Genomic DNA, 16,926 nt, shown 5'->3' with positions numbered 1-16,926 from the left:
AGGGAGAGTTAAAGTGTTGAGCCACGGGGTGGTTGGGTTGGTTGGTCCGGGCGTCCCAGAGGTGGGGACACCCGGACCAACCAACCCAACTACCCCGTAGCTCAACACTTTAACTCTCCCTCCCACTCCACCGAGGACATGCAGGTCCTTGGACTCCTCCACCGGCAGAACATAACAACACGACGGCTGGAGGAGGAGCGCCTCATCTTCCGCCTGGGAACCCTCCATCCCACTCTCACTGGTATCTTTACACCACTTTGACTGAGACAACACATCCATCCTGGAACAAGCCAAATGCACGAGAATTCATGGAAGCATGGCACTCGAAACAGAACTCTATCAACAAACACATTGACTTGGATCCCATTTACCACCCCTGAGAAAAAAAAACAGGAAATGACATCACCACAGGAAATGACATGACCAACCCAAAGAAACCTAACCACATAAATAAAAAGTGGGCCATACCACAGTGTTTTACTGGAGGCTCACTAATGATGTTATCTACTATGGTGACAAAATGCCTGAAAATGAACCTTCCAGCTTAGCGAAAAAAACTTACATCCATCTCTGACCAAGTTGACTAGAAAATATCAAATGAAGTTGCTGATTCCCATTTGTGTATTGAGTCATGTCTGAAAGCTGGAATTTTAGATAATTGAACCTACTTGTATTTTACTAGTCCTGTGTGTGAGATTGTTGAATCAAAATGGGTGGCGCTGGAAAAGCACAGTAGGTGAGGCAGCATCCCAGGAGCAGGAGAGTCAATATTTTGGGCAAAAGCCCTTCGTTAGGAATGTGGACCATCTCTGAGACTTCCTTCCTTTCCCAGACTTCTCCATCTCCTTCTCTGGCAACCGACTCACCTCAGGCATCGACTTCAAACCCAATGATCTCAACAGCCCTTCATGTAAAAATGTGATCCCTTACTCCCAATTCCTTCGCCTCTGCTATATCTGCTCCCGGAAGGAGCAAATCCACTCCAGAACATCCCAAATGTCCTCCTATTTCATAGACTGCAATTTCACCTCCCATGTGATCAACAATGCCTCCAGTGCATCTCCTCCACTTCCTGCATCTCTGCCCTCAAACCCCACCCTTCCAACCTCAACAAGGATGGGACCCTCCTGGTCCTCACCTTCCACCCCATTAATCTCCAAATACAGTGCATTATCCTCCGCTATTTCTGCCACCTACACTCAGACCCTACCACCAAAGATATATTTCCCTCCTCACCCCTATCTGTGTGCCGTTGCGACCATTCCCTCCCCAACTCTCTTGTTAGGTCCATGTCCCCAATCAACTCATCCTCCACTCCCGACACCTTCTCCTGCCACTGCAGGCGGTGTAAACCTGCACCTCTTCACATCTGGCAGATGTGGGTGGTGCATGTCCATCCACCTCATCTACTGTGCTCGTTGCTCTCGATGTGGTCTCCCCTACATTGGGGAGACAAGGCGCCAACACGTGGAGCATTTCAGGGAACATCTCTGGGACACATGCACCACCCTATGGCTGACTATTTCAATTCCCTCTCCCACTCTTCCAAGGACATGCAAGTCCTGGGCTCCTCCACCAGCAAATCAAATCCACCTGCCAACTGGAGGAAGAATGCCTCATCTTCCATTTGGGACCCTTTAAACACATGGCATCAATATTGACTTCACTCGTTTAATAATCTCCCCTCCATACACCTCATTTCAGACCCAACACTCCAACTCAGCACTGCCCTGTTGATCTGTTTGAACTGTCCATCTTCTTTCCCACCTATCTTTTCCACCCTTTCCACCGATCAATCACAATTACCCCCCACTTGCATCTATCTATTGCCTTCCCACCTATTTGCCTCCAGCCTTGCCCCCATGCCACTATTTATTTCTCATCCCCCCTTCTGCCTCTACAGTCCTGATGAAGGGCATTTGCCTGAACCATTGACTCTCCTGCTCCTTGGATGCTGCTTGACCTGCTGTGCATTTCCAGCACCACTCTTTTCGACTCTGATTCTTCAGCATCTGCAGGCTTCACTTTCTCCCTATGAGATTGCTGAGTTTGAGTAAAAGATTCAGAAACGTAAGAATGACAAAGAAGCTGAAGATAGCTACTCTATTCAAGTTAATATTAACTTACCTGTGGCAGTTGTTTAGCAATATCTCCTCCAACAAAGACAGCCTCAAGATAAATCCACAGATTTTGAACTAAAAGCCATTGTTCTATTATGGTTGTGCATGTTGTCAGGTTATGCACCCAGATTTGAATATCCTTCTTATAATAAGTATTATACCTGCAGGATAGGACAATTTCAGAAATCAGTGGAATACTAGTGAGTTAGTACTAGTGAATTAATACGAGTGAATTAGAACTAGCTACCCACTTTTGAAGATTCTATTGACTGAGAGCATTTGATCCCATTATTGTCGCTAGCTCCTGTTCAGGAGCTATGGTTGGGGCACAAGCAACAATCCTGTTTTACAAAACTAAAATGCTGCAGGCTCTTGAAATATGAAACTGAAGTAGGAATTGCTGAAAATGCTCAGCAGATCAGGCAATATCGATGGAAAAATGAACAATATTACACATTAATCCCCACCCCAGGCAGCTGGCAGGTGAGTGGTGTATTGAGTCCCGTGATATTAATACAATCTCCACCTGCCAATGCTGAAGTTTTATCAACAACAGGGAAGCTGTCTGTAGGCCTGCCCCACCATCAACAAATTGAGGAACTTAAATGATCAATTAATAGCTGCTGAAGGTCTACCGACCACCAGTGCTTGAGATTTAGTTAAGTCTGTTCAGTCAGAGAAAGCTTTTCTCTGGGTTTGCTGTAAAGTAGGAGGGCCACTACTTATGCTGGGACTGTAAGGGACTGAGAGTTGCTGGTCACTTGATTGACTAGCAATTCTTGGGGATGTAGCGTCAAAGCCAAGATCCAGCTTAATATTTCAGATCAGTGATTTTTCATCAGTAACTGTCAGAGAAGGTGTAATTTGTCACTTTTCTTAGGGGTATTACACTATTGTGGCAACTTAAAAACTGAGAGTTGAATATTGTTTGTAGAAATTCAAACATAGAATCATAGAATCAAACAGTGCAGAAGTGGTCCTTTGGCCCATTTGTTCCACTTTCCAGCACTTGTCCCATAGTTATAACATTTCAAGTACTCATCCAAGTGTTTTTTAAAAGCTGTGAGGTTTCCTGCCTCAACTACCCTCCCTGGCAGTGTATTCCAGATTCCCACCACTGTTTGATTGAGGAAAAATTTCCTCAAATCCTCTCTAAACTTCCTGTCTTCCTGAACCAGAGGACACAGCTTAAAAATAAGGGGTAGGCCATTTAGGACAGAGATGAGGAGAAACCTCTTCACCCAGAGAGTGGTGGGTGTGTCGAATGCTCTGCCCCAGAAGGCAGTGGAGGCCCAGTCTCTGGATTTGTTTAAGCAAGAGTTGGATAGAGCTCTCAATGATAGCGGAATCAAGGGTTATGAAGATAAGGCAGGAACAGGATACTGATTGAGGATGATCAGCCATGATCATAATGAATGGTGGTGCAGGCTCGAAGGGCAGAATGGTCTACTCCTGCACCTATTGTCTGTTGTCTTTCACCTGAAAATTACATCCCCTTGTTATTGATTCTTCAGCTATGGGGAACAGTGCCTTCTATCCACCCTTCTGTGCTCCTCATTATCTTATATACTTCATCAGGTCTCTTGACCCTTTTTGCTTTAAAGAAAACAATCAGAGCTTATCCAGCCTCTGCTTATAGCTAAGTAAAAACAGAAAGAACTGTGGATACTCTAAGTTAGAAACAACAACAGAAATTGCTGGAAAAGCTTAGCAGATCTGTCAGCATCTGTGGAGAGAAACCAGGTTTAATGTTTCTGGGCAAGTGACACTTCCTAAATTCTGAGGAACAGTCACTCAACCCAAAATATTAATTCTGATTTCTCTCCACAGATGCTGAGCCTTTCCAACAATTTCTGTTTTTGTCTCCTTAATTCTTCTATCCCAAGCAGGAGCCTGATGAACAGGGTGGCATGGTGGTATAGTGTCCAATGCCGTTGCTATACAGCATCAAAGACCTGGGTTCATTTCCAGCCATGGGGTTCCCCCCACAGTCCAAACATGTACAGCATAGGTGGGTTGGCCCTGCTGAATCCAGGGATGTGCAGGCAGGGTGAGTTAGACTTGGTAAATGTGGAGAATCGGAGATAGGATGGGGGGGTTTCAATGGAATGCTCTTTTGAAGGTTGGTGCAGATTTGATGAGCCAAATGGCATCTTTCTACACTGTAGGGATTCTAAGAATTGCCTCTGTACACCCTCCAGTGTGAACAGGAACAAGTTAAATCATTTGGAAACAGTAGAGACAGATGACACTACCAGTCCGCGAGGCGGCCAGGTCTGTCAATCAAAAGTTGGTGTGGAGGCAGAGTGGAAGAGTCGGACATCGCACAGAGCCATGGTAATAGGTGACTCCATAGTGAGAGGAACTGACCGGGATTTTTGTGGCAGCAGGCGGGACTTAAGGATGGCGTGTTGCCTTCCTGGTGCCAGGGTTAAAGACATCACAGACAGAGTGCAGAAAATCCTCAAGGACAAAGGTGAAGAGCCAGAGGTGATGGTACATGTTAGCACAAATGATGTCGGGAAGAATAGGAGGAACATATAACAGCTGGACTTCAGAGAACTAGGAAGAAGGCTGAAAAGCAGGATATCCAGGGTGGTTATCTCCGGTTTGCTTCCAGTTCCTCAGGCTGGTGAGGCCAGAAAAAGGGAGATAATAGACCTGAATGTGTGGCTGGGGAACTGGTGCAGGAAGCAAGGATTTAAATTCTTGGATCACTGGGGTATGTTTTGTGGTAAGCATAAATTATACAAGAGAGACGGTTTGCACTTTAATAGGTTGGGGACCAGCATTCTGGCAGGCAGGTTTGCTACTGCAACATAGCTGCATTTAAACTAAATAGTGAGGGGGGATGGGGGTGGGGGGGTAACAAACTGGATGTTTAAGAAGGAAATTGAAGGGAAAGTTAGAACAAGGGAAGTCAAGAAAGACAAATGTATCAATGAAGTAGAAAACTCAAAAAGGGATTATGCTGTAAGGTTGAGTGAAATAGGAGTGATGGGAAGGGTGAGGGCAGTAACAAATTAAAAATACTATATATGAATGCACGAAGCATTAGAAATAAGATGGAATGAGCTTGAGGCTCTTTTGGAAATTGACAGATACGATATTATGGGGATAACTGAGACGTGGCTTCAAGTGGACAGGGCCTGGGAAATGAATATTCAAGGCTACACATGCTATCGTAAGGATAGACTGATGGGCAGAGGGGTGGGGTGGTAAGGGATGATATTCAGTCCGTTGCACAGGGGGACCTAGAATCAGGAGATGTAGAGTCAGTATGGATAGAGCTGAGAAATTCTAAGGGTAAAAAGACCCTCTTGGGAGTTACCTACAGGCCCCCAAACAGTCGTCTGGATGTCGGATGTAAGTTGAATCAGGAGCTGAAATTGGCCAGTCACTAAGATGTTACTACAGTTGTTATAGGGGATTTCAACATACAGGTAGACTGGGAGAATCAGGATGGTATTGGACCTCAAGAAAGAGACTTTGTGGAGTGCCTCCGAGATGGATTCTTAGAACAGATGGTGCTGGAGTCGACCAGGGAGAAGGCAATTCTGGATCTAGTATTGTTAATGAACCAGAATTGGTCACAGACCTCAAAGTGAAGGAGCCATTGGGAAGTAGTGACCATAATACATTAAGTTTCAATCTGCAATTTGAGAGGGAGACGGTACAATCGGAAGTGACAATATTTCTGTTGAATAAAGGGAACTATGGAGCTATGAGGGAGGAGCTGGCCAAAGTTCAGTGGTGCAATACCTTAGCAGGGATGACAGTGGAGGAACAATGGCAGATATTTCTGTGTATAATGCAGAAGATGCAGGATCAGTTCATTCCAAAAAAGAAGAAAGATCCTAGGAGGAGGCATGGGTGGCCATGGCTGACGAGGGAAGTTAAGAAAGTTAAAAGAAAAAAAGTATAACATAGCAAAGATAAGTGGGAAAACGGAGGACTGGGAAGCTTTTAAAAAACAACAGAGGATTACTAAGAAGGAAATATGCAGAGAAAAAATGAGGTACGAAGGTAAACTGGCCAAAAATATAAAGGAGGATAGTAAAAGTTTTTTTAGGTATGTGAAAGGCAAAAAAATGGTTAAGACTAAAATTGGGCCATTGAAGACAGAAACAAGGGAATATATTACGGGGAACAAACAAATGGCAGAAGAATTGAATTGGTACTTCAGATCTGTGTTCACTGTGGAAGACACAAGCAATCTCCCTGAGGTAACAGTGGCTGAAGGACCTGAATTTAAGGGAATTTATATTTGCCAGGAATTGGTGTTGGAGAGACTGTTAGGTCTGAAGGTTGGTAAGTCCCCAGCCCTGATGGTCTACATCCCAGGGTACTGAAGGAGGTGGCTCGAGAAATCATGGATGCGTTGGTGATTATTTTCCAGAGTTCGATAGATTCGGGATCAGTTCCTGCGGATTGGAGGGTGGCTAGTGTTGTACCACCTTTTAAGAAAGGTGGGAGAGAAAGCAGGAAATTATAGACCAGATAGTCTGACCTCAGTGGTGGGAAAGATGCTGGACTCTATTAAAAAGGATGAAATTACGACACATCTGGATAGTAGTAACAGGATAGGTCAGAGTCAGCATGGATTTATGAAGGGGAAATCATGCTTGACTAATCTGGAATTTTTTGGGGATGTAACTCTGAAGATGGATGAGGGAGATCCAGTAGATGTAGTGTACCTGGACTTTCAGAAAGCTTTTGATAGGAGGTTAGTGAGCAAAATTAGGGTGCATGATATTGGGGGCAAAGTACTAACTTGGATTGAAAGTTGGTTGGCTGACAGGAAACAAAGAGTAGTGATAAATGGCTCCATTTCAGAATGGCAGGCAGTGACCAGTGGGGTACCGCAGGGATCAGTGCTGGGACCGCAGCTTTTTACAATATATATTAATGAAGCCTGAGACAGATAAACTTTTAATCAGTAATGAATTAAGGGTGATGGGGAAAGGCAGAAAAGTGAAATTTAGCATGATCAGATCATCCATAATCTTATTGAATGATACAACAGATTCGATGGGGCGAATGGCCTGCTTCTGCTTCTATGTCATATAGTTTTATGGATGCATTATCAGCGTAACTGTGATCAATTTATTCATTAATGAGTATGGCTTCTCACTGACAAATCCAGTTTCCACCTTTATTTGTTGTTATAATAAGAAACAGCAACACTTGGTTATTGTGCAGACTTGAACATATATATCAGGTAATATTCTTGCCAAAAATTGCATTGTCCTGGTCATCTTTGGTGACATGTTGGTGAAATGATTATAAGACCATAAGACATAGGAGTCGAAGTTAGGCCATTCGGCCCATCGCGTCCATTCCGCCATTCAATCATAGCTGATGGGCATTTCAACTCCACTTACCTGCATTCTCCACGTAGCCCTTAATTCCTCGAGACATTAAGAATCTATCAATCTCTGCCTTGCAGACATTTAGTGTCCTGGCCTCCACTGCACTCTGCGGCAATGAATTCCACAGGCCCACCACTCTCTGGCTGAAGAAATGTCTCCGCATTTCTGTTCTGAATTGACATCCTCTAATTTTAAGGCTGTGTCCACGGGTCCTAGTCTCCTCGCCTAACGGAAAAAAATTCCTAGCGTCCATCCTTTCCAAGCCATGTATTATCTTGTAAGTTTCTATTAAGTCTCCCCTTAATCTTCTAAACTCCAATGAATACAATCCCAGGATCCTCAGCCGTTCCTCGTATGTTAGACCAACCATTCCAGGGACCATCTGCTGGACACGCTCCAGTGCCAGTATGTCCTTCCTGAGGTGTGGGGGACAAAACTGGACACAGTACTCCAAATGGGGCCTAACTAGAGCTTTATAAAGTCTCAGTAGCACAATGGTGCGTTTATATTCCAACCCTCTTGAGATAAACCTGCATGTTTACCTTTAGAGAATCCTTGACTAGCACTCCCAGATCCCTTTGTACTTTGGCTTTACGAATTTTCTCACCGTTTAGAAAGTAGTCTATGCTTTTATTCTTTTAGCCAAAGTGACGATATTTCACAAAATCAGTTCAAATTCCGCAATGACAGTTTGACAATACAGATAAATTATTTTAAAAGGTTTGGAAATAAATGATTAGCACCCTCACTGTTTCTGCCACACCCATCAAATGTGCACATGCCACAAAACTATTCATTGCCTGTTTTCAGGAGAAAGAATGTATTGTAGGAGGAAGAAATAATCTTCTAAGATTGAGTGGCAGAGACAATTCTGGAGATAAATGACACATCCTCCTCTCCAGGTCCTGAAGAAGGGTTACACCCGAAATATAGATTTCTCCACCTCCTGACGCTGCTTGGTCTACTGTGTTCTTCGAGCCTCCTGCCTGTCAGTTTTGGATTCCAGCATCTGCAATTTTTTTGTCTCTGACCTCTCTCCTCTCAACATCTGACATTGTGATATTGCAGAATCCTTTTTTGTCATCCAGAAAATACATGTCTTTGAAAAAAAAAATCTGTCACCCTTCCTAAAAACTATTTGGTCATACAATTGTGGTTTGACAATATATAAACATTGCTTGTACCTGTTGCTTAGTAAAGAGTTCAAAATCATTAAACTGTCCTCCATCATTGTTATGATTTCTGCTGTCTCTGTTCCTTTTAGCAATAGTTCACCTCGAGTCTTAAACATCGAGAAACTTAGCGTCTGACTGACCCAAACCTGCATCACCTGAGTCAATTTTGCCTCAATATCCTTCTCTTTCACAGACGATATGCAGATATCCTGAAAGTTATTAAAAGATAAAAGGTATCATTAATTATTACCTTCTTGAATGATCACAGAATTATTAGCTGAAATAAAGGCATTCATGTCGGGTCAGGTGATTGAAAAAACTATTCACTTAGAGTTACAGTTAGCTACCGTCATATAAACTTTACATCTAATCAGGAAAATCAGACTTTGAGAAGTATTCTATTTAAAAGGTAAACTACTCAAACATTCCTTCCCATAATTACTTCTAAAACTCCATAGAATCTGGAAAAGTTCCAAGTGATTAGAAAATCACAAATGTGATTTTTTTTCAGAAACAAGGGAGGAAGAAATCCGTTAGTCTAACGTTTGTCATAGGGAAAATGCTATAATCTCTTATTAAGAGATTAACAGCAGGATATTTGGAAAATCATTACATAATCATTCAGAAGTAATGATATAGCAAGAAGTATGGGTGGCACTGTTGCCTCACAGCACCAGAGACCCGGGTTCAATTCCCACCTCAGGCGACTGTGTGGAGTTTGCACATTCTCCCCATGTCTGCGTGAGTTTCCTCCCACAATCCAAAAATGTGCAGATTAGGTGAATTGGCCGGTAGTGTTAGGTAAAAGGGTGAAATGTAGGGGAATGGGTCTGGGTGGGTTGCACTTCGGTGGGTCGGTGTGGACTTGTTGGGCTGAAGGGCCTGTTTCCACACTGTAAGTAATCTAATCAAAAAGTACAACTATATGCAAGTCAGACAAAATTAATAAGACACTCAGGAGCTGTACAGAATATATTGGCTCTCTATGAAGGTGAATGCAGAACTCAATTGTCTCTCACTATATGTTATCATTAGATTGGGCAGAGCTTACACAAATTCAACAATAGTTCTTTCAGAAATATTAGATTGAGAATCTTTTCCAACAGAGGTAATCTGGTACCAGACAGTAATTTGCTAAAGACAGATATATCCAGTACTTTTGGCCACTCAAGGTGACATGAGTCTCAGGTTGAAGTCAATACAACATTATATATATGGAATGCAAAACTTGCCACTGATTCATTATCATTACTCAAAACCAATTCCTCCTCTTGTTTGTTTTGAATAAGACTGATGAATAACTCAGTACCTCAATTTCATCCTTAAATTGAAGCAGCGGAGCATCCATAACATTTTTCAGAGAGAATGTTTCTGATGTCACATTAAAAGAATGCCCTGTTACATCTGATATCCGGTCCCAATGTCTGTTTTTCATAGACTTGCTGGACATCATTTCAAGCAGTGGACATGATTCACTAAAATCATCTATTTTCTTTTTCAGATCTAGAAACGCTTGCCATTCCTTTAAGCCTTTGGGTAACCTGCGACATCTAGAAATAGTCAGAAAGGAAAATAACTCAGGTAATTAAAATGAAGCTCCTTCATAAAAAGATGACAAATAGTAGCACCAGATATTCTTAAAATTTTGTTGACATGTCGATTGAAGGAGTAGATGATGGCATAGTGGTATGGTCACATGATTAGTAATATTGTGGTCTGGGGAAACAATATTGCAGCAGGTGGAATTTTAAATTCAATTAATAAATTTGAAATGAAAAATTAGTCTCAGTAATGGTGGCCACCAAATGATTGTCATGAAAACTCATCGCTAATATTCTTTCATCTAACCTCTTCACTTTGTCTTGCCTGCACATGACACTTGACCTGCAGCAAAATGGATGACTGTTAAATACCGTCTCAAATTGCCTAGCAAGCCACCCAATCGTAACACACAAGAAAAAAGTCAAAAGGGAATGAAACTGTATGCCTCACCCAGCATTGTTCTAGGCACCAAAAATAACAATGACAAACCCAGCTCAGCTGATCCTGTAAGGTCTACCCTATTGTCAGGATGTGTCTTTTTCTTTTTCTGTATTTTTGGTTGTGGACTGAAATAGAAAAAATGACTTTTTAAAGGCAAAGATTGTTGAAGGATTATATCACTTTCTTAAAATAAGTTAGTTGATACTCATTGCAATTGCTGTTTCCACAGCTGCTAGTTCAAGCAGTGGAAGGAAGTCTAGCTACAGAGGGAGCTGGAATTGAGCTTCAGCTGGCACCAGATAACTGATTGGTCTGTGACCAGTTATCAATAAAAGACCTTCTGAACAATGTGGGTGTAAATGTTTGGGGAGAAGCCATCCAATCTCTAACATGAAAGGAGATGATCCTTTTCTCTGCAGTAAAAACCACCTTAAGCCTGAAGAAAGCCTATTTATGCTTCTACAATTGTGTGCATGTGGGTTTAGGGTGCACTTATGAATGGGTTATCGTTAAACTAGTAAGGTTATGTGTCAAAGGCTCATACTTTTTTATCTGTAATCACACTCTCAGTGTAGTGAACCTTCTTTGGATTGCCTCCAATGCTAGTATACCTATCCTGAGATCAGGGGCCCAAAACTATTCACAGTATTCCACACTTTATTTAATATAGGTTGTCAGGAGAAACCTTGGAACTAGAGACCTGTGAGTCTGTGGGTAAGTTGTTGGAGGGCATTCTGACAGACAGTATTTATGTGCATTTGGAGAGGCAAGGACTGATTAGGGATAGTTAGCATGACATTGTACATGGGAAATCATGTCTCAGAAACTTGACTGAGTTTTTTGAGGATTTGACCAAGAAGATAGATGAGGGTAGAGTGGTAGATGCTGTCTACATGAACTTTAATAAGGCTGATGCAGTCAGCAGGGACCCTACTGGTGACCCTCACCTCTCACATTCTGCAGGAGGAACATCCAACTGCCCCAACCTCCATTCCCACTATTCTAAATTCCCAAAGAGACTACTGAAAAACTAAAAAAAGAAACTAGTCACCTTACCAATCCAGCGCACAGAATCTTTTATTTTGGTTAGAGGCGGAGGAGGACAGGTGGGAGACACTTCGCGTAAAGCAACCATCCAAATATAAATCTTCATTTACCCAGCAATCCCGTATCCACTCCTGCTCAGTGTACGCTCTGTCTGTACATGAGGCAAGCTTTTATATCTTTAAATCTTTTAAAATTTACCTTCCCGTTGGGCCTCTGGTTTTCGCATTCACTCCTCCCACTCCAACTGTCGCCGAGAAAATGAAGAACGCTGAACTCCCAAGAATAGCTTTAATATCTTTTAAAATTTACCTTCCTGCCGGGCCTCTGGTCCTCACTGCGCTCCTCCCACTCTAACCGCCGCCAAAAAATTTGTGTAGAGGAGTAATGAAATCTAGCTTCAATTTTATACAAGCCTGAATAGATTGTAACATAATGTGTGCAATTTTGGTTTATCTATGTTAGGATAGGTAATATTGCCATAGTGGGAATGCTATGTACGTTTGTCAGAATTGTTCCTGAGGTGGCAAGACTAGTAATGAAGAGAGATTGGGTAAATTAGCTGGTGTTCCCTCAATTTTCAAAGATTGACAGATGATCTTAATGAAACATACAAAATACTGAAAGGAATAGGCAAGGTAGATGCAGATAAGATTTTCCCCTGGTTTGAGAATCTAGAACCAGAAGACAAAATTTGAAAAATAAAGGATGCCATTTAGGACTGATATAAGGAGGATTTGTTTTACTCAGAGTGCTAGGAAAATTTGGAATTCTCTACTTTAGAAGGTGGTGGAGATTACTCTTTGTGTGTATTCAAAGTAGAGGTTGATCGTTTTTTGTTAGCAACAGCATCAAGGGTTTTGGGGACATATAGAAGACATTGAAATGTATGCTCAGCCATGATTACATTAAGTGGTGGAGCAGGCTTGATGGGCTGAATGGTCTATTGTTATGACTATGTTCCTATGTTGATGTCAAGGGCACTCATTGTTCCCTCATCTTACTGGTGCAAGTCCAGTAAAAGCTTCCATCTGAAAATTAATTGGTATACACTTCATAATGTGCATTTAAACATATGTTTTACTCAATAGTTAATTTGGACACTTGTGGGCCAGTTAAGTTGTTACCTGTTCTGAAAGTCCAAAAGCTCAGCATTAATCTTCTCAATGTCGAGCTCAGTCCACAACACATCATAGTAACCATTAATATTAGTCATCACTGCATCGTATAAACCATACAATTTCTGAAGCAATCCCAGCTCCTTCCTAGAGGGAAAACATAAACCACATCAGCAACTAATAACCAAGTAGGAGGGCAACATTCTATCTCTTCTCGGACATTTACACCTATTTGTAAGTCAGATGACAGATGGCTGCCCTTTTATTACAGCTGTAACATAGGCATGTTGGGTTGTAATTTAATATCAAGGGCAATCTTGTTTGCAATGTAGGGAAGAGGGAGAAGATAAGATATTTCAGAACAATGCCAAAAGGGTAGAGGGCAGAGGTAAAAAGAGGAGGATCAAACCTGGGAAGGTGAATTCCTGGTGGTATTATTGTTAGACGATTAATTCAGAGACTCAGATAATGTTCTACAGACCCAGGTTTGAATCCTGCCAAGTCAGATGGTAGAATTTGAATTCAATAAACCTGGAATTAAGGGTTTAATGATGATCCTGAAACCATTGCTGATTGTTGGAAAAACCATCTGGTTCACTAATGTCCTTCAGGGAGCAAATCTGGCATCCTCACCTGGTCTGGCCTACATGTGAATCCAGATCTGCAGCAATGTAGTTGACACCCAGTTGCCCTCTGAAATGTCCTGGCAAACCATTTAGTTATATCAATCGTTACCAAGTTCAAAAGAAATGAAACTGGTCAGATCACCTGGCATCGATATAGGCATTGGAAAAGACAATGGCAGAAACAGCCCTGACGACCCTGCAAAGTCCTCCTCACTAACATCTTGGAACTAGTGCCAAAATTGGGACAGCAGTCTCACAGGCTAGTCAAGCAACATTTTACCCAGGACCCCATGAAGTCAGGTGAAACACGGGCAAGGAAACCTCCTGCTGATTATCACAAACTATCCTCCCTCAGCTGATGACTCGATACTCCTCCATATCGGACAACACTTAGTGGAATTACTGAGGATGGCAAGGGTACTAAATATACTCTGGGTGGGAGATTTCAATATTCACCAGCAAGAGTGGCTCAGCAGCAGCATTACTGATCAAGCTGTTTTGCTACTAAAGGACACAGGGACTAGACTGAGTCTGTGGCGGGTGGTGAGAGAACCAACAAGTGGGAAAAACATACTTGACCTCATCCTCACCAACCTGCTGGCTGCAGATGCATCCACCCATGACAGTATCGGTAAGAGTGAACGCCGCATAGTCCTTGTGGAGACGAAGGCACACCTTCACTTTGAGAATAACCACCATGGTGTGATGCAGCATTATCATCGCTAAATAGGACAGATTTTTGAACAGATCTAGCAACTCAAGACTGAGCATCCATGAGGTGCTGTGAGCCATCCACAGCAGTAGAACTGTACTCCAACAAAGCCTGTAACCTCATGGACTGGCTTAATTTCCACTCAACTATTATCATCAAGCCGGGGAACAACCTTGGTTCAATGGAGAATGTAGGAGGGCATGCCAGGAGGAGCACCAGGCATAGCTGAAGATGAGGTGTCAACCAGGTGAGTCCACCAAACAGGACTGCTTGCATGCCAAACAGCGTAAGCAGCAAGTGATAAACAGACCTATGTGGTTCCATAACCAATGGATCACATCTAAGCTCTGCAGTACAGCTACATCCAGTTGTGAATGGTGGTGGATGATTAAACAACTTACTGGAGGAGGAGGCTGCACTAATATCCCCACCCTCAAAGATTGAAGAGCTCAACACATCAGTACAAATGATAAAACTGAAGCATACACAGCAATCTTCAGCTAGAAGTGCAGAATGGATGATGCATCTTGACTTCTTCCGTGTTTTCCAGCGTTACAGATACCAGTTTTCAGCCAATTTGATTCACTCCACGTGGTATCAAGAAATAGTTGGAGGCACTGGATCATCAAAGGTTACGGGCTGTGATAACATTCCAGCAATAGTACTGAAGACTTGTGCTCCAGAACTTGCCACTCCCTTCGCTAAGCTCTTCCAGTATAGTTGCAACACTGGCATCTATCCAACAATGTGGAAAATTGTCCAAGTATATCCTGTACATAAAAAACAGGCAGGACAAATTCAACATGCCTAATATTCTACTCTCGATCATCAGTAAAGCAATGGAAGATGTCATCAATAGTGCAATCATGAAGCACTTGCTCAGCAATAACCTGCTCAGTGATGCCCAGTGTGGGTTCCACCAGGGCCATTGAACTCCTGACCTCATTACAGCCTTGGGCTAACAAGTGGCAAGTAGCATTCACGCCACATAAATGCCAGGCTATGACATCACCATCAAGAGACAATCTAAGCACTGACTCTTGACATTCAATGGTGTTACCATCACTGAATCTCCACTATCAATATCCTGGAAGTTATCATTGATTAGAAACTTACCAATTAAATGCAATAGCTCCAAGAGCAGGTCAGAGGCTAGGAATACTGTGGTGAATAACTCACCTCCTGACTCTTGAAAACCTGTCCACCATCTACAAGGCACTAGTCAGGAGTGTGATGGAATACTCTCCAATTGCTGAAAATGTGTTGCTGGAAAAGCGCAGCAGGTCAGGCAGCATCCAAGGAGCAGATATATGGGAACGCTGCCACTTTCAAGGTCCACTCCAAGCCACTCACCATCCTGACTTGGAAATATATCGCTATTCATTCACCGTTGCTGGGTCAAAATCCTGGAATTCCCTTTCTCATGGCACTGTGGGTCAATCCACAGCAGGCGGATTGCAGCAGTTCAAGAATAGTCAAATGTCACACAGAGGGAAAGGAGCATCAGAATTCCAGGATTTTAGAGTAAGTATGCAACTTGCAAATATGCACCTTCTTTGCTCTAAAGAAAACAAATCCGAGCTTGTAATTATAATAGTTCTCATAACTAAACTGCTCCATCCCATCCCATTCTGGTGAGTATCCTCTGCAGTCCCTTCATGAAATCATATCACTTGATGTCCACCGATATCCATCACAAACGCACTGACTCTAAAAGAGTACCCACATTGCTTCTTGTAATGACTCCATTCCATTCTCCCAGTTTCTTCATCTCCTTTGCATCTATTCCAACAATGCCAGATTCCATGAGGGGGCCTCTAAAATGTCCACCAACTCCTCAACAGAGTAGTTGACAGGGCCCTTAATTGTGTCTGACCTATTTCCCGCACTTCTGCCCTCACCCCATCTCTTCCCTCCCTCAACACCGATAAGGCCCCTTTGATCTTCACTTACCACTGCACCAATATCCACATCCAAGGGATTACCAGCCACCAGATCTTCCACCTCCAGCAGGATTTCAACACGAGACACACATTCCCCTCCCCTCATTGTCAGCCTTCTTCAGGGGCAGTTCCCACTGGGACTCCTCCTCCACTCCACACACCCATGGCACCATCCCTTGCAATTTCAGTAAGTGTAATGCCTGCCCATTTATCTCTTCCTCCTCACTATCCATGGAACTAGCCACACCTTCCAGGTGAAGCAGCACTTCAATCAATTGGGTTTATTGTCTTCGCTGCTCACAATATGCTAAGCTTTAAAGTGGGGAGACAGAACTGAGCACTTGCTTCGTAGACCACTGACCTTCTGTCTGCAAAAATAACCCTGAACTTCCAGTTGCCTGCCTCTTTAACACACCATCATGTTGTCTGGCCAATATCTTTGTTACAGGCTGTTGCAGTGCTTCAGTGTGAAGCTCTGCACAAGCTAGAAGAACAGCATTTCATTTTCCGGTTGTGGATGATACAGCCATCCAGATTCAATATTGAATTCAATAATCTTAGGGCCTGAACACCTAATTCCATGTCCTTTCTTCATTCAACAAACAAGGCCCTGTCGTCACATGGGCTGCTATCACAACCAATCCATTTTCAGCTACTGACGATCCTCATTAGCAACTGTTGACTTTTTCAGGCTGACCATTATCCATTCCCTTGTCTAACCAACTGTTGTTCTCTCTCTGAGTTTCAACTTCACCTATCGTTTACTCCTCCCCCTCCCCATATCATCTTCAGCATATATACCTAACCATTCCAAGCTGTAATGGGCGGCACGG

At 42.8% G+C, this 16,926-nt stretch overlaps 1 protein-coding gene across 1 annotated transcript in view; it reads right to left on the bottom strand.

Moving 5' to 3' along the window:
- LOC132834399 (dynein axonemal heavy chain 8-like) overlaps positions 1 to 16,926 on the bottom strand; it is a 1,143,262-nt gene that overhangs the window by 501,077 nt on the left and 625,259 nt on the right. Inside the window, exons 33-36 of the mRNA XM_060853284.1 lie at positions 12,822 to 12,959; positions 9,977 to 10,217; positions 8,677 to 8,876; positions 2,128 to 2,281 (exon numbers count right to left, since the gene is read on the bottom strand). Coding sequence (XP_060709267.1) covers positions 2,128 to 2,281; positions 8,677 to 8,876; positions 9,977 to 10,217; positions 12,822 to 12,959 — 733 coding nt within the window. The remainder of the gene's footprint in view (positions 1 to 2,127; positions 2,282 to 8,676; positions 8,877 to 9,976; positions 10,218 to 12,821; positions 12,960 to 16,926) is intronic.

This window comes from Hemiscyllium ocellatum, chromosome 3 (genome assembly GCF_020745735.1).
Source record: "Hemiscyllium ocellatum isolate sHemOce1 chromosome 3, sHemOce1.pat.X.cur, whole genome shotgun sequence".
NCBI lineage: Eukaryota > Metazoa > Chordata > Chondrichthyes > Orectolobiformes > Hemiscylliidae > Hemiscyllium > Hemiscyllium ocellatum.
This window is presented reverse-complemented; position numbering and strand designations above follow the sequence as displayed.